This window comes from Echiichthys vipera, assembly GCF_963691815.1.
Source record: "Echiichthys vipera genome assembly, chromosome: 3".
NCBI classification, from domain to species: Eukaryota; Metazoa; Chordata; class Actinopteri; order Perciformes; family Trachinidae; genus Echiichthys; species Echiichthys vipera.
Genome location: NC_139828.1, coordinates 21,797,585 through 21,818,679, shown reverse-complemented (window position 1 = coordinate 21,818,679; position 21,095 = coordinate 21,797,585). Strand labels below are relative to the sequence as shown.

The 21,095-nt window shown below is 36.6% G+C and overlaps 2 protein-coding genes across 2 annotated transcripts; both read left to right on the top strand.

Annotated features, from left to right (window-relative positions):
- Positions 1-356: 356 nt before the first annotated feature.
- LOC310945380 (cornifelin homolog B-like) lies at positions 357-10,694 on the top strand (the record flags this gene model as incomplete). Its single annotated transcript, XM_083911461.1, has 4 exons — positions 357-393; positions 1,700-1,801; positions 1,975-2,162; positions 10,473-10,694. The coding sequence occupies exons 2-4, from the start codon at positions 1,738-1,740 to the stop codon at positions 10,692-10,694; spliced, it is 474 nt and encodes a 157-aa protein (XP_083767587.1). The 5' UTR covers positions 357-393; positions 1,700-1,737.
- A 6,241-nt stretch (positions 10,695-16,935) lies between these two features.
- Positions 16,936-18,687, top strand: LOC310965883 (placenta-specific gene 8 protein-like). Its single transcript, XM_083939633.1, has 4 exons — positions 16,936-16,993; positions 17,612-17,694; positions 17,811-17,998; positions 18,117-18,687. Exons 2-4 carry the CDS (start codon positions 17,628-17,630, stop codon positions 18,348-18,350), a joined length of 489 nt encoding a protein of 162 aa, XP_083795759.1. The 5' UTR covers positions 16,936-16,993; positions 17,612-17,627; the 3' UTR covers positions 18,351-18,687.
- Positions 18,688-21,095: the final 2,408 nt, after the last annotated feature.

The window sequence follows — 21,095 nt, the reverse complement described above, 5'->3', positions numbered from 1 at the left end:
GTTTTTGTCGTCATCATCATCATCATCATCATCCTGATAAAATTTTTGTCTGTTGCTGAATTCCCACCAGAGTCAAACATGACTCAAACAGCTTCATGCAACGTAAGAACAAAATACACGTGACAATCGCGCTGTCGTTGTCACCCCATTAATATAATTCTTTGAGACTTAGTCTCTGACTTGTATGCCACACCTGTTTAACGTTAAAAAAAAACAAAAAAAAACAATGGGCACAGTATTCTCAATGTGCACTGTTGTTTTTGTCGGACTTTGCACATCGGTCCAAGCAGGTTCTGCAGCATTATTGGTTTTACTTGCCTTATGTGCACTCCTCATACAAGGCACATTTTTCTGCAGCTTTCCGAGGTGGCACGACCCTTCTAGTTTAATAAGGTAAGATTTTAAGGTTTGCTGGAAAGAATTAGGATAATGTTTATTTTGAAAGTAAAATTAAAGCTTAATATGACATGCTGCAAGCTCATTAGAACTAGCAATTATAATGGGGTTTTTTTGTAACAGCCACATGCACCCATTTTTGACAAGTCATACTAAACTTACCTTTAAACAGGCATCTTTGTATTTCCAAAGACTACCAGTTACTGTTGGGTATCATACTGTGCGACACCACAGCTACATAATAGTAATGCAGAGTTTTATCAATACTGAAATCTAAAAACATAACAACGGTATCTGCTTGTATCGTATAGCTGGAACCTTAATGAAATCTGTGTTTTCATCATGGTGACTCCTTCTGAGCCCAAAAGATGAAAAAAGATGAAACTTGTTCTTATTCTAGGCAACAATTGCACAATCTAACCACTGAGCAGCACAAGCTCACACATTTAAATCTAATATTATTATTACCACAACAGCAACTGTGTGCTTGTGTGTGTGTGTCATCGTGGCAAGTTGTGGTCCTGGGGACACTATAGTGGTAACTTCCACAGAGGTGGTTTTAAATATTTTGCTGAGTGTTAATACGCAGCCAGATCTTGTGACTGTGAAATTATCACCACCGTGAGAGATTCCAGAGGTTCCAGGTGTTGAGTTAAGATAAAAATAAAGGTCAAATACAAAGATGGGTGTAGTCTGAGCAAAGGTGCTAGAAGTAGGTAGAAAGAAAGTAGGGAAGGAGCAATTGCACCATGGCTTTACACCCTGGCCTGATTTGATGTAGCAGCTGGTATGTGATCCCATTGCTCATGGGGGAGTGTTGGATCTCTGTAAATTATCATAGATCATAATTATTATAGAGAATGATCTAGTCAAGGGGCTGACTTAACTGAAAATGAGTCAAACTAACCAAAATAAGCCCGAGTTATTTGGTTACCTCGGTTTATGGAATAGGCCCCTTCTCTGTATGAAAAGTGTCATGAGATTATTTATCTCGCTAAATAAATAAAACTTAACTTGAACTTGACTTGACACCCTTCACCCAAACTCACACAACCTGAGGAAAGTTGTACACACCAGCTGAACATGTTTGTAATTTTAAATATGACTGCTTCTAATGTTACATGAAATCAGCGATGTTTGAATTAAACTATTTTTTTCTCATTATTATTCAAATTATTGCCATAAGATGGTCAGAAATGGGATCAGATCATCAACACTTAAGGATGACATATGTGTTGGTAAAATTTAATTTCTGTTGAGGTTGTCTTGCTATAAACTGATTTCTGTTTGTTGTTATGACCAGGTTGACTGTTCTCCACTTGTGGTGAAGTTGAAAAGCCAATGGCGATGCCCTTGACAGAATGGAACACGGGCCTCTTTGACTGTTGTGAGAGCAAAAGTACTTGTATGTATCAAAACCACAACCTTCAATCATATTTATTCAAAATAATGTAAAATAATGTCATTGTATGGATAACTTGTGAAATGGCTAGGTTTTTTTGTCATGTGTGTGTCCTTTAAGCCTCTTGGACTAAATATTACAACTCTAATACAATTTGAAACTTTTTTCTTTTTCAGGCTGCTATGGGTTTTTCTGCTGCCCTTGCCTTGCTTGCTCGGTTGCAGGAAGTTTCGGAGAGAACCGTTGTCTCCCGTTGTGTGACATATTCAGCCCCGCCATAACAGCAGCCTGCGGATTACCTCTGTGTGTGCCTCCTGCAACCTTGGCTCTACGGGTTGGCATTCGACAAAGATATGGTATCAAGGTATATAAACTGATGCACATTTCTTATATCATGTTTGAAGTAAATCCTCATGTACATCTACATGTGTGTATATATTTGAAACACACATACAGCATATATATATATATATATATATATATATATATATATACACACATGCATGTATGCGTATGTGTGTGTTTGAATTTGAAGGTTCTTTATATGAGATTTTAAACATATAGCAGAAAATCTTTACCATGTAAACATAAAGTGGAGTAATGGCATCCTAAGCAGATCAGTTATATGCTTCAACATTATTCAATAGACTGCTTATCTTGATGAAGTAACTCACATAACTGTTGTGGATGGATTAAAATGTTGTTTTTTTAGGTATACAAAGAAGAAAATACGTTCTTAAGCTAGAAAGGCCTCTGAAAAATAGAAAGATAAGGGAGGTGGTATTATCTGGTCTGGTCTGGAGATGAGTCCTAAAAGCTGCTAAAGGGCTCCAGCTTGTAGAACAGGTTTTTGTTCTCAAAGAGAGGGAGATGAGGTGTGGCCGACACACCCTTTTGTTTTGGTCTGAGATGATGGTGCTCCATTGCAACATCTAGTTGTTCTGGTGTCATATATAGAACATTTTAATAAACACACTTTTGAATAAATATAAGCTAATCTTTAGGTTTCTCTGTGGCCATTTAAACTTAACTTACTAATTCATGTTAGACATTAAATAATAATAACTTAGGAATGCAATAAAAAGAGTATAATCAGTGCTTTGTTTCTCCACAGGGTACGCTCTGTAGGGACATCATGAGTTCCTGTTTCTGCGAGTGGTGCTCCTGGTGTCAGATGCATCGCGAGTTAAAATATCGCAAGAAAAACAAGGCTGAGGTTGTCAACATGCAGCCTAGTTAAAGCCAGCCATGAAATGTTAATGGGTGGTTAATTCATACTGAGCTTGGTGTCTTCTAATTGGTCTGCTCTTTCTTGCCTTTCACAAGAAAATGTGATTTAGCTCAGGTCAATTATCCGTGGCGTGACTGTGTTGTGGTCATTTACTGTAGAAGTGGATTATTTCTGGTTAGGTGTGGGAGACGGGAGAGGATACCATACTTGTTTGGACCTCATTATTTTATATCAGAGATATACACATTTTGAATTGTGTCCTCTTGGCATCAGAGCATGCTGGGTAAGTTTCAGTTCAATAATGCCATGATAACCATAACAACTCTATGGTGGAAGTTGGTAGATATAATTAGTTACACCCTCCTTTTAAATACCAAGGACTGATCATATTAATAAAAAAAAGTGAACTACTGTTGTAAAGGTCTCAAGATGATAAATCACAAGAACATTCAAATCTTTAAATGTGAGAGAGAATATGAAAGCAAAAATCTGCATCTGTTTCCTGAACCTTGTCCTTGTCTGTTGCTGCTTTATGTCGAGTATGTTGAATAAATCCTGTATTATTAAAATGCATAACAGGAAGTTTACCTAATGGCATTCTGAATGATTTTTAGGTATTTGGACATATCAACATGTATTAATGTATTAACTAAGTTTCTGGTAGAAAATGTGTCATTTTGTTTATGTGCTTTGTGTTACCTCTGCTGTAACCATGCTCTTCCCCTTAGAGACGTTGTTTGGTGTCTGAAATCACAATCAAATGACGATATTTGAATAAATAATAAAAATGGTGTTGTTTTTTAAAAATATTACTGAATAACACATTACTTTGCACAGATGACTTTATGCACGGCAGTTTTGTTTTTATAAAGCCTCAAATGTCAGGAAGTGGGACACAGGCAGAACTTAATTTGCTTGATTACCCTAACCTGTTGAAGACAGTCACATCTGCATCAAAGTACAACACTCTAAAATGCTTCAAGATGAAAAAAATAAATATAGGTGTTGTGGCTCTAAGCCAATACCCCCCTCCAGACATGGATACCACCTGCTGACTGAGTCCCTGTGACGTAGGTATTAGACGGGTGTCTATGTTCTACATATGAAGTTAACCATTAAGTTGGAGCCTGCCTAAGAAAGCTAATTTCACTAGCATAACTATCTTATTTAAATCATTTCTTTCAGTGTCCTGTGACCGTACAGCGACAGGGCCAGATTATCTACTGTGTTTGTGCTGCAGGTTTTGAGGGGTCTGGTGGTACCTGGACTCCAGACTGTGCTCAAGCCTGTTTTAATGAGCCAGCACCGAGTCTCTTTTATCCCTTCATCATTACTTAAGTGAAAAACTAGAATCACTACATTGTGGCTGTATGCCTCCAACACCGTGTCAAATGCAGTTTACATCCATGTCTGTCCAGATATACTGTATAATATAGGAAGTGAAGATTTTGAAGGAATTTATTTAAAGGTAAGTGTATTATTTGGCAAAACATGGATGCTTCAAATAAATCTGCAAATCCGGCAGCACAAAAGAGCTAAACAATCATCAGGATGAGTTTCACCAATTCAGAATCTGACCAAATACCTAGCTTTCTGTTGCCATTCAATAATGGCTGGAAAAGCGTCTTTGCAGAATACTATAATGTCACAATTAAATTGACCATTGACTTTTTGGGATATAAAATGGTGTCACATCTTATCCTGTTAGACATTTGTGTGTCATTTTGTCATGATTAGTGTAGAAATTCTTGAGTTACGGCCAAATAGGTGATTTGTGAAGTCACAGTGACCTTGCTCTACGATTTCCAAAAGAAATCAGTTGAGTATAAGGAGACATTTGAGTTAAATTTGAAGAGCTTCATTTCAGGGTTTCATGAGATATTGTGTGCAAAAGGATGGGATGGACAGATAACCCGAAAACATAATGCCATCACCGCTGCACCGGCACAGAGGCATTAGAACACTTAAATTCAAGACAGACTAATTGATGAATCTTAAATTTAGCCTTTGACAATTCAGTATTAGTTGGGCAATTCAGCATCTAAAAGCTGCACTAAAAATGCCTGGCTAATCTCAAAGAGTTTCTTTTCTGTTGTAATGAAACTGTCATAGGCTTCCAGTGAGAGACTAACACCTGGGTGTTCTACCAGTGAAAGTAACACATGATGTTTTGAAGAGAGAGAGCTGAGGGATGCAGCTTTTTTACATAACCGTTACACTGAGGTGGTAGTAAGTTAGACAGGATGCTGTGGTCTACAGCATTACTTTCAGTTCTCATTTAAATTTGTATTCTTTTCCATCCTGTTCACTCACCATTTTCTGTCCTGTTTTAATTTGTCTGTGAAGTTCAGTGACACTTCAATAAAGGGGAGAGCCTTGGCCATCTAATGCAGCAAATGGGTAATTCTTTTTATCAATTTCCCTTGTTTAACTGAGCATTGGAAGAACAATTATTAATAATTTATAATAACTGTACTATAATCAAACTATTGGGACATTTCAACCATGCATGCTAAAATTCACTTGAATGTAGTAATCCAAATACATGATCAAACGACTTTTAACAAGAATAACGTGTTTGTTTTCATTAATTTGTGCCAATAGATTCAGATTTACAGCATTGTTTGTGTTTAGCTGTCCGGCATTCACAAGATGTCACTAATCCAAGACATTCTTTCATCTATTCACAGCTTCAGAAGGTGTCCAACACCATCAGGTAAAACATGTGGCATCTTTTCAGTTGGATTGTTGAGCTTACCATAGGGATGTGATTCTTATCTTCAGTATATTGAATTGAAAAACGCAATCAAATGCATCGAATATCAGTGGGTGGTTATTTTTTGTAATATGTAATTTTCTGTAGAAAATGACTCAAGAAATGTGGCTTTCAAATTTGGATTACAACATTATTTTATTCCTCATGTCAGTATAGTATCTCATATGACTTAAAAGGTAAATGGCGCAGCATAATGTAAAACAAATATGTAAATAAACTCCAGGTAAAATGAAACAAAACAAGAAGAAAACAAGCCAACTACAAAAAACAGAAAAACATAAGTCTTGAAAATAGTACCACCAAAACAAAAAAATAAAATTGTATATATAAGTTATTTATATATTACATTTAAATTTTACCTAGAAAAATATAATTACCAAGAAGGTTCCCTTAGATATTATGTGGCAAAACATGTTGCATTTGGAGAGGAGCTAGTGTTTTTAATCGCGCAAGGGAAATTTTTTCACTCTTATATATTATTATTATTATTCAGGTTACACACACACACACACAGGTCCAAAATACACACACATGCACAAACAGGACCTATATACATGCAATTATATAGACAGATTTACTTGTTAAATGTGTAATGTCTGATGGTACACCGTTCCATAGTTCCTCCATAAAGTTATAATCATTATGAAAATTGTTGGTACAGGGCATCTGTAAAGCAATGCTTCTAACAATGCTCACACCATATAAGAAAACGGGTGGCACCTGTTGATCGAATCTGGCTTTTTTCCAGTAATTTTACATTGCATTTCACCACTTGTCGTCATGAAGAATTACAAACACTAGCATAAGGGTACTCAGACAGCCTGTTCAAAGCCTGGCTTGTCTGGTCTGGGTACGTTCTTCACTGGGGCCCAAAGGCACCCACCTCCCTGCAGGCTGTAACACACACACCACAGCTGAGGCCTTTGGCTGGCATTCGCCACACAAGCAACTGTTAAACAAAAAGTTCATCAGGAAGCCGTCTTTCATCCTGCAGTAGCTGCAGCAACTTAAAGAAGTTGGTAAATCTCTGTAAAGGATTTTTTTTTTTTTTCTGAAATTGTCACAATTGACAGCACAATGTGACAGATGATCTGTGAACTAGTAGTGTATGTACCTCTCTCTATCGCTGATCATATATTAATCAAGATTTGATTACTGTATTGCATATTTCTTGCAATACAGTAATCAAAGTTTTTTCAGAAACATATTTTAGTGTACCGTGCTTGGTTTCAGATTGAGCAGTCATTGACAGTGCATCATAGAATCCTTTGCTCTGAGTGTTGTTTTTTTGTGCACGGTGGAAACTAGCAGATGCCATTAGGACACACAGCACACAGAGGGCCAATCAGACCACCAATGCAGCAGACATAGAGGCCAAATGTTGGAATTACAACTTCTTTGTCGGTCACGTGATGCAGCCCAACATTACTTTTTCCCATTGACTTTTATGGCAAAAGAGACGTCTTTAAAAATTGCTATAACATTTGCATGAGTTAACCATTTTGGTTAGATTTTTATTTAGTTTTAAATTTGATATTGTTTCAGAAATGTGTATTTGTTGTTTCTTGTGGCAACATTTTTACAGTTTTAATGTATTTGGAAAGTTAATGTACATTTGAAAAACCTTTAATAACAAAAAAAATCCACTGCATCGCTTCCTGATTTCCCGAACTACGGGGTGGGCCGAGGGTCATGATCACGTTAATCGCGCGTCAAAAAAAATTAGCGGCGTGAAGAGGAATTTTACTTCGACAGCCTTGGTTTTTTACGGATATAGCCGTATCCTATATATATATATATATATATATATATATATATATATATATCCTATATATCCTCCGGGCGCGGAAACAACCACCTGCTGCCTTTTGTGGCTTCATACGCCATTGAGCAGCTTTCATAGGAGCGAATGACCGCTGTGTCCAGTGCTTTCCCTCTAACAATGGAGGACTCTTGGAGCAGACTGGTCGAACAGAAGATGGAGGTAGAGATACAGTACTTTTTAACAGATAGTCTGTCTCACTGTGCTGTCAGGATATAACAGTTTCAGCAAATGTTCAAAAAAAAAAAAAGTCAAGTTTTCATAGGAAGTTACCAACTTCATTTGGACGAAGTGTGGGGTTATATGGGGTAATGTGAGATATAACTGATATACTTGGACATTAGTTTCTGTTATGGGTTGGTATAAATACTCCTGCCAGTACTAATACTTGTTGAGTTCTAGCCCCTGACTATGGCGATAGCCAGATATATGATACGATTTAAAATGTTGTGATGTGATGTGTTAGCCATCTTTAGCTGCAGCTAATGAAGGTTACTCACATTAAAAAAGCCAAATACGTATACACACACACACACACACACACACACACACACACACATACACACACACACGTACATACTCAACCACACATATCAAGATTCAAGGCAAGATGCATGGCTCTGTTAAAACACAGATGAATAAATATATTCATAAACCAAAATAAATGACTTATTCTGTCAAGAGTTATTGCACATACAAATAGGAGATGTATTGCCCGAACATGTTGTTTACCAGTCTGACAGTAGAAACTGTTCACTTATCCACGCACAAATACATACTTCTGACACACACACACTTACACTGGAGATCAAAATTAGAGAACAAAGTATAAATACTTGATTTATTCTGAAATACTGTTATTTTTTGTCGCTGCTGTATTAGCATGTTTTTTTTTATTTTAAATAAACAAGGCACGAAAACCTTTATTTTGTGGAAAAAGCAGTAAGCAAAATTGGAGCATAGTAACCACTGTGTCAGGGGAGAAGATTTAAACAATGTTTTCTCAGGACTATAGGATTCAAAAATGAACAGGAAGTGAAGAGGCCCTTGCTTTGAATTACTTCAGCACATCTGCGTACACAGGATATCACTAGTTTCTCTCAGTCTCGTCCACAGTTCGGTAACTGTGGTGGGTTTCTTAGCAAAGGATTTCCCAGAGATTCTCTATGGGGTTTGGATCTGGACTCTGGGCTGGCCATTTAATTGTTATAATAGCTGATTGGGAGACAATCGCAGTTAATGTATTGCATGTCGCGGAAGGAGGTTCACAAAAACATTTGCATTCACCCTGTCATGTAGCTGTACAAGAGGCCCAACTCCTGCTGCAGAAAACACCCCCAAACCATGACACCTCCTCCTCCAAATTGAACTGACTTCTTAACACACTTTGGGTTCAGTCTTGCCCCAGTCCTACGCCCAACATAATTTTTCCAATCAGCCACAAATTAGTTGTCCTGTGTCCTTGTAAAGTTTCAATATTCTTTAAATCACAGACTTGGAAGGCCCAACCTCTCTTACAATGGCTGAGAGGGTCGTCCCTTTGGCCTTCATCTGGACAACCTGCTGTCTCAGGGTTTCAGTCTCCTTAGAGCAGCTTGCCATCTTGCAAAGTAACAAAGAAAGCTGCCAGATAAATAGGGTGTGTCCAACAATCAAGTAAATTGTCACCAAGATTATAATACCAGATTAACACCAATAACTGGGAGGCCTCTGAAAGTGTTCTCTAATTTTGCTCACTGCCTTTTTCACAAAATAAAAGTTTTTTGTTGAAGTGTCTTGGTTATTTAAAAAAAACATGCTAGTAAAGCAGTGGTATAGTCACAGCAGATATTCTATATCCGGACAATTCTGGACAATAAATAACTATTTCAGAACAAATCAAGTATTTACACTTTGTCCTCTAATTCTGATCTCCACTGTAGATTCCCAACCTTTATGGATACATGAAAACATACATGCTTACACATAGATACTCACATGGACACCTACATGCATTCACACTCATATAGCCTCACACAAATATTCTCACGTTATGCACACATGTATTTATGTATATGTGCACGTCAGTATGCATGTATGTGCAAATGCTTAGTACTGGTGTATAGTATTGTTTTGGCCTAGACCGTTAGCTTCTCATACTGAACCCTTGTTCGTATCATTTTTGTTCTTTGACCGTTCGTTACTCACAACAATGGGAAGTGACTCTCACAAGAGTTTTTATGAGTTTTTGTACCATCTAGACACTACGGAAAACTCTTCTTTGATAGAAATCAGCAAGGGGCGGCAGCAATTGTTGGGAAAATGCTGTAACATGCTCCAGGATATGAGCTTTCTGACATGTTTTTACAAGAGTTTTTTGCTGTGATGCTTTCTGTATGTTACAGGTTCATTATTCACCAGCTGTGGCACAAGTTTTCCAACAACAAGTGGCAACAAAACCCAAGATAGAGTGGAGCAGTGGTCTCTGTGACTGCTTTGAGGACGCAAGTACTTGTAAGAATCAATACCATAGTATTGAGTCTTTTTTGGATTAGAGGGTTTCTTTAGCAAGTCTTAAGAGACTATTTTTGTGTTTTCAGGTTGCTATGGTTTCTGGTGCTGCCCTTGTCTAGCCTGCACAGTTTCCGATCGATTTGGAGAGAACCGTTGTCTCCCACTATGTGACATCTGCAGCTATACTGTAATGCTACCCTATGGGGTGGCTTTTTGTGTTCCTCCTGCAGCCCTGTCTCTAAGGGTTGCCATGCGAAACAGATATGATATCAAGGTACGATGCATGTTTAATAAAAGTTTAGCAATGAGGAATTTACAACTTCAAAGTTTTTTTTCCTTTGGTTCTCTGCAGGGTTCTCTCTGTAAGGACATCGCAGCTTCCTGTTTCTGCTCCTGTTGCTCCTGGTGTCAGATGCACCGTGAGTTAAAACATCGCAAAAAAACTCCCACCGTCATCTATGTGCAGAATCAACCCATTGTACAAATGCAGCCTGCTCCAGTGATGGGGGCCCTTGGATACCCACCCCAAGCTGATTTTGTGAGCCAGCCAGAAGATGCTTTGAAGTCACACTGAGCTCTGTGGCTTATCATGGTCTGTTGTGAAGAAAACAAGATTCATCTCATATTATGCTATTGTTCACTTTGTTGTACACCAAAGACAACACATAAGTGTGGTTATAAGTAAATAGATGTAATCACTTGAAAGTGTGTCCCTTTAACATCAATCTCTATATGAGTTTAAGTTTCTTATAATTATGACTATTTTTCCAAAGTTTTGGGAGGAAATCCCGTAAATTGAGTTCTCAGTTATTTAAAGCCACATTGGGCATCCAACCAATTATAAAGGAGACACTTATGGTCTATAAGTAATCTTAGGATCTGAGTGTGGTCTATAATTAAAGAACTAATAAAAGTTGTATTAGAATAAGAACTACATTACTCAGCAACAACACAGTGCAGTTAATCCTGAAGCCCAACAGAGGGCACTGCAGGACCACCAAAGACTTAATAAATGGAGGAATCCATTTCCATTGCCATCCTCTTCTTTTGTAATATAAAATGCTTTTGCAAGAAAATGAACAGCCAAAGAAGATATATTCATACATAACTATACATATCGAAATTATTTTAATCTAAGTCTCAAGTTTTCCCTGTTTAAAATAAAAGAAATCCTAACTTTCGTATTACTGCCCTAAACCTTGTTAACCGTTTTCTGTGGAGGTTGTTTGTACAAAGTTCCAAGTTGGAGTCAGCAAATTCTCACAAGTGAACATACAAGTCGCAAATCATTTGTTTCAGTTGTGTGATTAACACCTGTTCATGAGAAGATGCTCGTTTGTGATATATTATTAGCATAATCAGGCACAAAAACATCCTGTAGGCACTTGATGCTGATGGATAAAGTCACTTAATGTTAATTGGGAAAAGAAATGTTTCTGTCTTACTTTGGACTAAACTGAAAAGTTGGCAGCCCTAAAATACCTGTCAATGTTAAATACATCATCCATAGGGCTATACAAGCATATGTGAGGATTTTTTTGTTCCAGTAATTTGAAAGAATCTGTGTCCTTGCTATTTTTAAACCTAATTTTTTTTTATCTGTATGTGAATAATGTTTCCTTGTATCATGACTGCAACAAGAAAAAATGTTATTAAAGTCTTATTCTTTATATTTCCTTGAAAAGTGTGTTTTTAACAGACCCTTAAAAAAATGTCCCATTGATGTGTATGTGGAATTTTACTTTGTGAAAACAGCTGGGTGGATCTCTGACAAAAGTCATACCACACCATTCTTGATCATGCCGCACTATTCTGCATTTTTTTTGTTTGCGCTGATACAGAAGAAGAAGAAACAGAAACTAGACAATACTTTAGCACCGGGATGCTAAAAGGCTAAAGCTACACTGCAATGCTGGCTTCAATATGTAGCAATAACTGGGAAAAGTTGAAATGGCTTTAATTGGTATAAACACTATTGAAATGTTTAACATTACCAAGAGAAAGAGGCAGAACAGTTAAGACAGGTGTGCAATCCTGGAGGCCCACTGTCCTGCATGTTTTAGGTTTCTCCCTGCTCTCACACACAGCTGATTCTAATGATGTGCTTGTTATCAAGCAGCTAAAGCTCATCACAGGTTTGATAATCATTAGACTCAGGTGTGTTAGAGCAGAGAGAGAAACCTAAAACATGCAGGGCATTGGCCCTCCAGGACCAGGATTGGACACCCCTGATTGAAGTTGTTTTTAAAAAGCTGGCAGTAAACTGAATTTCTGGCTTCAAAAGTTCAATAATTCCCATAATGTATGGAATATTTTCAGGTTTGAATGGAGTTTGTAGTTTAATGTGTGAGTCAGAGAAAGGGTTGCAGGCTGCACTGATGATGTCATTAAACACAGCTGCTGTAGATGCTATCAAAGGTTGCCACACTTGGGTGAGAGTCCTGTGTTCTGGGACAAATCCAAAACCCTTACCCTGCTCACTATGTGGATTTTAGCTCTCTTTTATGACATCACCCGATATACTTCTTTGCTCTGGATGTATATATATATATATATATATATATATATATATATATATATATATATATCTCACAACATAGCATGTTCTCTGGTAATTCAATAAATATATAGCCTATATTAAACAACCACATGGTAGAGCCTATGGTTGTATACTCTTTTGTGAATTAAAACACTGAGTATTTTCTCATTGTAATAAAGACTTCCGTGCAAAATAGAAACGGAAAATAAATATTATTTCACATCAGATTTTCTAAAATATATTTAGTTAGAACTGTATGTCCTTGTTTATTTAGATGATGTAATTGTGTATCACAATATCTCAATATATGATTTCATCACTTTACGGTTCAATTGAAAGACTATAAACGATCATCTGGAATTATCGTTTTACACAAATTACAGTGCATCACTTTTTGTAGTTATATGTACGAACAGTGAATGACGATAGCCTAGTGTGTTCATATATGTTCGCGTGCAGGCCACAGGTGAGCTAACTTTGGAGGTAGAATTGTCTCAAAAAGATTAATACGTATAATTTTGATATGTATTAATATGCATACATTTAACAAATAAACAAATATAAAAGTGTGACATACAAATAAACTTATTCGTATAAATAAACGTGTGTTGTCTCAAAAATATAGATTTCGAAATTATATGTAATAATATGCATACATTTATAAACAAAATACAAATAAAAAACGTAACATACAAAAAATAAACTAATTTGTATAAATAAACATATACTTGTATACATATTTTTGAGATTTAAAAATATATGTGCTTGAATTTGTGTTTGGATTCTGCATTTGTGGATCGGTTTATTGCTTTTCTCTCGATGACGTAATTTTGAGACATTCTTACCGCAGATCAGATTCACTAGTAAACCGGCCTGGATTTGAACGTGAACGCACCCTCCCTGTTCAGCCAGCAGGGAGCGCTGTTGGGACGCTCGTTCGGTGCACGACAATAGAAATAGAATTTCCGGGTTATCTGTGGTGAGCTGAACCACTTCCGGTAATAACGCTAGCTTACCTGCTACTGACAGACCGTCCAGCGCAAAAACATGAGTCTCGCTGTAATTAAAGCCGGTTTTGTAAAGAAACTTTTACTTTTACTACAATTTTTGGGTAGAAGTACATTCCTTTGGTTAACTTTTTCTTATATTGAAATAAAAATTCATTAAATTACGATTTATTTACAAAACATTTGAAGTAGGCCACTGGATGAACAGCGTGTGTTTGTAGAGAACTGTTGACGTTTAACTGCACACAGGAATAGCAGCATCCGTGGGAGCTGAACACTTAAAAATAACAAGGCACCTTGTATAGGTTTGTACCAAGAGAGAATGGAGTGGTTCACGTTTTAATGGAACATTGTAAGTAAAAGTAGAAAAAGGAAAAAATCCTCCCTTTACCTGATGACTGCATCCACCTCTGGATCCTTGTAGATCCTTTGAATGACCATGTCCTCCTCTGCAAAAGCAACAAAGTCACACCAGTCAAGGTAAGCCCATGAGCTTGCTCTCAGTACTAACATCAGTAAAAAAAAAAAAAATCAAAGTAAACAACATCAGCACTACAGTTTGTTACATGTGATATGTTTTCCCAACTGGTATGAGCACAAACTTATAAAAGCCAAGGATATCACTGAGGTGACCATAGACTGTAAAATAGATACTTTATACTACAGGGTTCGTACACCTTTTCCAAGGCCAAATTCAAGCACTTTCAAGGTCCATTTTCAAGGTTTTCCAGTACCTTACAGGTGTGTCAAATAACACATTTCTACAAATACATACATATTGTAAATGATTATTTCACTTTTTTTATCACGTTAAAAGAGATGGTATTATGCTACAACTAAAATTGTGTCCGGTAATATCAAAAGGATAAGGAATTAAATTAAAAGTCCACTCTATACCTATTTGTTGTGAAAGAAATCCCGACACAATTTCAAGCATTTTCAAGCACTTTATTTTAAATTCAAGCACTTGTTAAACCTTGAAAACACAACATTAAAATTCAAGCATTTTCATGGATGTCAAGCACCTGTACGATCCGATACTATCTATGGATTAAACAGTTAGCAGTTGACCACAGATGTTCATAGTAGTGCTAAAGGATCTTTTGGTTTGAGCAAGCTGCTAGCTAATGCTAACGTTAGATTAGCTGCTGCTAACCTATCCAAAAGTGAATCCAAGAGACAGTGCTAGCTGCTCATTGTATCAATACTGATGATTTTCTATGTGAAGATACTGATCTCATATCAGTGTAGTGTGTGTATATTAATCCAAAAAGAGTAATACTTCTTACTACTACAGCTTTTTAACACCGCCCCCTGCTGGTTGAACAGGGAGGGTGCGTTCACTTCCAAATCAAGGGGCATTTATTTGTAAATCTTGATCGAGAGATTGAGAGAACCATTTACATAAATCGGCGAAGAAGAAAATGTTAACTGGACACACAAATCTGCGAGTTGGTGAAGGTGTGCATCCAGGTCTCTCGTCGACAAAGCCAAAAAAACCTTGCTATTAAGGTGTCTGTTCTCATTTAGTTTTCTCAAATGCCACCGCTGCCTACACTTTTTTCAACTTTTTTGCTGATTTCGGATGACACAAAGCAAAATTATCTCTACAGACTCCATGTTTGTGATTGTCGACTTGCGACTGCCCTCTAGAGGATCTATTGCGTAACATCGATAACATGATGATTTTTTAAAATACCCTATCCAGATGTACCGCCAGCAAATTTCAATTTCCTGCAGCTGCCCCTGGGCAAGAACTGTTGGAGCTCATTAACTATGTCAGAAAATCTCGAATCACCAATCATGTCCTACTGTCTTTTATGGGCAGGCATTACAGACATTGTTGATGTGACAGTGCTGCGCCATGGTGACAGTAAACAACAAAGATGGCTACGGATTGGTCGAAGTCGGTCGTAATGCTATCCAATTGCGTGCAGTGGTTTTTTGAAATGCATGTGATGGTGCCGCCGCTTAAGTTGGGAAGGTCTATCACTCATTGCCAGACCTTATGTCTGGATAGATATCGGTCTCGAGTAACACCTTATTGCACAACATTGGTGTCACTCTTTCGGTGATTACAAAATATTCACATAGAGGCTATATTAAGACTGTATTTGTTTATAAGGCCTCAACTGTCAAAAACACACAAAACTTCTTAGATGCTTCAGATTTAAAACTTAACATGATGAAGATAATTCTGATTGGTTGCTATAAAGTTGGAAAAACATATTTTCCTATGTGACTTATTAATCTATTTTCTTTAAGACAAGTCAAAGTCAGCTTTATTGTCAATTCTTCACATGAACAAGACATACAAGGAATCGAAATTTAGTTTCTCCCTCTCCTATGCGTAGAGAGAGAAGACAAAGACAAGACACACTTAGTAAAGTGAAAGACACAATGGTAAGTGACACAACATGAATTATCTAAGTATAGTATAGTAACAACAAAGAATACAATAGTAATAATAAAAATAGTAATAAAGTGCAGATGGTGGCATAATAGTGCAAAACGATTGATAGCAGGGGATGAACATTGAAATAATAATAACTGTCCTGTTATCAAACAAACAAAAAGGAAAAATTCCTTTGACGTTTCAACCATGTGTAATTCCGTGTTTAAACAACGTGGTCTCATGGGAGGGCGTATAAATAGCACGCCCCTTTTCATGACTTGCATGACTTTTCGCGTGCATGTCTACGCATATTAAGCTTTTCGCGTGTCATTTAACGCCCGTAGTTCCCCAGGGTTAGGGTTAGGGTAAGGGTTAGGGTAAGGGTTAGGGTTAGGGCATTTCACGCCCGTTATTTCAGCCATCCTTCACATGAAATATTGATTTAAAAACAACCCTCTGACAGAAAGCGCCACCACTTCGTATTTCTCCGGAAAGTAGCGGAGAAATACGAACACGTGGGTTTTCCCTCAATGACATTTGTGCATGAAATGACAACGCCATCTCTGAACTATACAAGTCAATTGAGACTACATGGCGTGAAATGACACGCAAAAAACACGACATGCGTTGTATTTATACGCGAGATGGCTTGAGAGAAATAGCGTGTCATTCACACGCCTTTTGGTGAGACCAGGCTGGTTTAAATGTAAGGACTTAACAATTGTATTGGATGTAGTAATTAAAATATGATAAATATAGTTCTAACCATGCCCTGTAGTTTCTCTTTCCTTTGTTTGTGTGAAAATATTCAGGTTTTGCAGCATTGTTTTTCTTAATCTGTACAAAACACATATGATGCCACTCCCAATCCAAGACACGTACTTTCATTCAGCCCCAGCTTCAGTCGCCAAAAGGACGTTCAGCTCCATCAGGTAAGAACTTTAAAGTTCCCTAATAAGAGATTGACATCTTTATCCCAACAGTTTAGTGAAAGTTTTATCTGACATGCTGTAAAAAAAAATAGTTTTGACATTAAATACAGCTTGCAACAAAAACAGGCACCCTGAGCCTTTTAAAATGTCACCATGTTTGTTTTCAGGAGCACACTGTGACTTCATAGTGTGATTTACTGTTGGATTATTTCCCTATACAAGATACTTTTTTGGGGATACAACGGTGATTCTTAGCATCTTATAAAAACACAGTCAAAAGTATTAATTTATTAGATTGATACATTAAGTATTGATCTAATATAGGGACACTGGAATTTTCTGTAGAGAATGATCAGACTTGAATCTATTTTATATTAATTCTAAAGGGCCTATCATTTAAAAATATATAGTAATTCATAAATGTTGTACTTGTACTGAAACAAGTTCTACTTACAAATTAAACATTAAAAATGTATTTTTTTTTTTTAAATTTTCACTGACTTTAGTTTTCAATTTAACTTTCTGTTTATGACATACTATAATGACTATGAAATGTTTATGGCATACTGTGACTTCTTACATTTTGTATGACATACTGTACCATGACATTGTTTACAGTGCAGTGTGACAGAAAATGGCAGCACAACCCTTGACAGACTGGGACAGTGGTCTCCTTGACTGCTTTGAGGAAACGAGTACTTGTAAGAATCAATAACAACTTTAACAAAATTGCGATTATTATCAGTTATGACTTTTTCAGGTCATAAGGCCACTTAAGAATTTGAACCACTCTGTTGGTACACGTCTGTGTTTTCAGGTTGCTATGGTTTCTGGTGCTGCCCTTGTCTTGCCTGCACAGTTTCAGGACAGTTTGGAGAGAACCGTTGTCTCCCATTATGTGACATCTGCAGCCCTTCCATTTTAGCAGCCTGTGGGATTCCTCTGTGCGTGCCCCCTGCAGGCCTCTCTCTAAGGGCTGCTATGCGAAACAGATATGGTATCAAGGTATGATGCATGTAAAGCTGATGTGTGCTGGATTTTACGTGACAAGTTTAATAAAAGTGAATCAGTGTTGAATTCACAACACAAGCATTTTCCAACTTTTTCCTTTGGTTCTCTGCAGGGCTCTCTCTGTAAGGACATCCTAGCTTCCTGTTGCTGTGTGTGCTGCAACTGGTGTCAGATGCATCGTGAGATAAGATCTCGCAAAAAAGTTCCCACAGTCATAAATGTGAATCATCAACATGCTACTAATGTCAATGTGCAGCAGCCTGCTCCAGTGATGATGGCTCCTGGTCCTGTATACCACAACCAACAAACCTTCATGAGCCAACCAGGGGTCATGAATGCACACTGAGCTCTGTGGCTTCTCATTAATGGGCTGTTTTGTGAAGGAAACATGACTCAGCCCAGATCATGCTGCTCAATCATGTTACACCCAAAATCTAAGTATGTACTTGTGAGTATGTTGAATGACTTTCATAATCATGACACATGTAGTCTAATTACAGTGATACTTGACAAGTCCTCCATTTGACCTTAAACGCCTAAATATAGATTTACTGTATCAAAACTCAAAAAGTTGAACTGTTAAAAAATTCAAATTACAGTATTTATCTTAAACCATACTTGTTTGTAATTAATTTGTCTAATTAATCACTTAAACTGATTCATTAAAAATTGATTCACACAGTTTATAACCGGCAGTTTTCTATTTGTACAGACAGCAACACAAAAATCTGCATGGATTACTTTTACTTTTTATATTCATTTACTTTATATTGACGTTTGGTGCTAATATGTCTTGCTCTTGAATACAAGAGACATGGATATTTTAAATTTAATTTGCCATTTCTCTGAGGTTGAGGAAGTCCCAAGATTTGCAGGCTGCTTTTACAATCCTCATATTTTCCTTGAAGCTGGGAGAGCCTGCCTTGAAAAAAAAACAGTAAACAGAAGAGATAAAACAGTGAGTGAGGAAATGATGGAAGCTAATGTTAAGGAAGAAATCTTGATACCAAGGTAAAACAATATTCACAGATTCCTCTGAGATAAACATTCCTCAACTGTACTGGATTACAAAACAAAAGGATCCATGACAGGGAACACACTGTACTGCTCAGGAGATACGTGTGTCATAAAGTCTAAATATCAGTGGTTGATTAACAGCAGGAAAGGATTTTTGAAAATCATATCCAAAAATAAGTTATAGAATAGTATGTCCAAGAAGGGAAAAAGGTCATAGTAGAGCATGTCAATAAAATTAAAAATAATAATAATTTAGCATATTGAAAAGAATAGGTTATAGTATGTGCAAAAAATGTGAAAAAAGTCATTACATGACATGTCAAAAATGGCACTAAAAAGGTATACTGCAGTATACAATGTTGAAATAAGTGAAAAATAAGTTATGAAATAGTGTGTCCGAAAAAGTAAAAAAAGTCGTAGTATAATATGTCAATAAAAATGAAAAGTAGTCATCGTATAGCCTGTTGGAAAAAGTGAAAAATAAGTTATTGTATGTCGAAAAAAGTTAAAAAAATAAAATAAAAAAGTCATAGTAAGCATGTTTTAAAAGGAAAAAAAGTGGGGAAAAGTCATGGTATAACATGTCAAAAATGGCATTAAAAAAGTACAGTTACTATGGTGAAATAAGTAAAAAATAAGTTATAGACTAGTATGTCCAAAAAAGTTTAAAAAATAGTCATAGTATAGCCCTGTGAAAAAGTGAAAAGTAAATTATAGTATAGAATGTTGAAAAAAGTGAAAAAGTCATAGTAGAACATAAAAAAGGCATAAAAAGGTATAGCATGCTGAAAAATTTCAAAAATAGTTTTATAATTAAGTTGAAAACGGTGTCATATAAGTCATATTATATTATGCTGAAAAAAGATTATGCTGGAAATAAGTGAAACTAGGTCACAGTATAGTATGTTGAAAGTCAGATTATACTGTCAAAAAAAGTCATAGTATAGCATACCAAAAAGTGAAATATAGTCCAAATTTAGAATAGAGCATATAATAGTACCGATAAATATTCCTCAAGTGTACTCTCTTACAGAAACACTGTCTTTTAAAAGACAACTCAACAACGCAACATTTGCAACTCAAATGTTTTTACATACAGCCGAGCGGTTTGACCCAAGGCCATGCAAAGGCCGCTGTGTCGGCCTAAAAAGACCAAAAGGACAAAATGAAAATATCCATTGCAAGAAAATCATGAACACCTGCCAGCTAATCAAATTTTCAACATTCAAAGAGTACTCGTTGGTATAGATCAAAAATGAGACGCAGACATCATGTGTACCTTTTATGCTGCAACACTGTTAAAAGTGACGTCTCTGGGTTTACTTGGTAGAGTTTCTCCTTCTCATCTTCAAAGTACAGCTAGAAAGTGAGGGAGGGTCAAATCAGGTTAATTAGGAGTAAAACTACATTATGGCTTTTCAATTTATTGTTGGAAATATATATTTAGGTGATGAAATATACCCTGTGGATGACAGCAGTACTCTTGATTAATTGTACATAATACCAGTATCAACATAATATGAATGACAGAAAGTATTTCTTAATGTGGCCCTGCTCCAGTTTGTAAGAATATTATTTCACAAGTTTAAGAAAACGGCACATATTGCATAGTATTATTCCCGACTTGTCTTGTTGTAAAAAGTCACGTATAAAAAATCGCACTAAAGTATATTCTAAATGCATTTTACATGATCTATTTTATTCTTCAAGAGTGACCAATAACCTTTACACAAAACACACAAACCTGCAAATTATGTGGGTGGTATTTTCTTTCTGCATCCCAAGGTGGGAGTTCTTCTCCAAACATGACCGCCAGGTGATCTATGAAACTGGACAAGACAAATAAAAAGAGACAGAGATATTTAAGCTGTGATTCCGATTTTAAAACTCAACCCGTATTTAAATTAATTTATTCAAAGATGTTAACATATGCCGAATCACACAGAAATACAACAAATCGAGAAACATTTGGAATATTTGCAGAGTGTGCTGCTCATCCAGGATGATATGTCTTGGATTAGGAGTGGCATCATATGTACGTCAGACAGATAAACACACACAATGCTGCAAAACC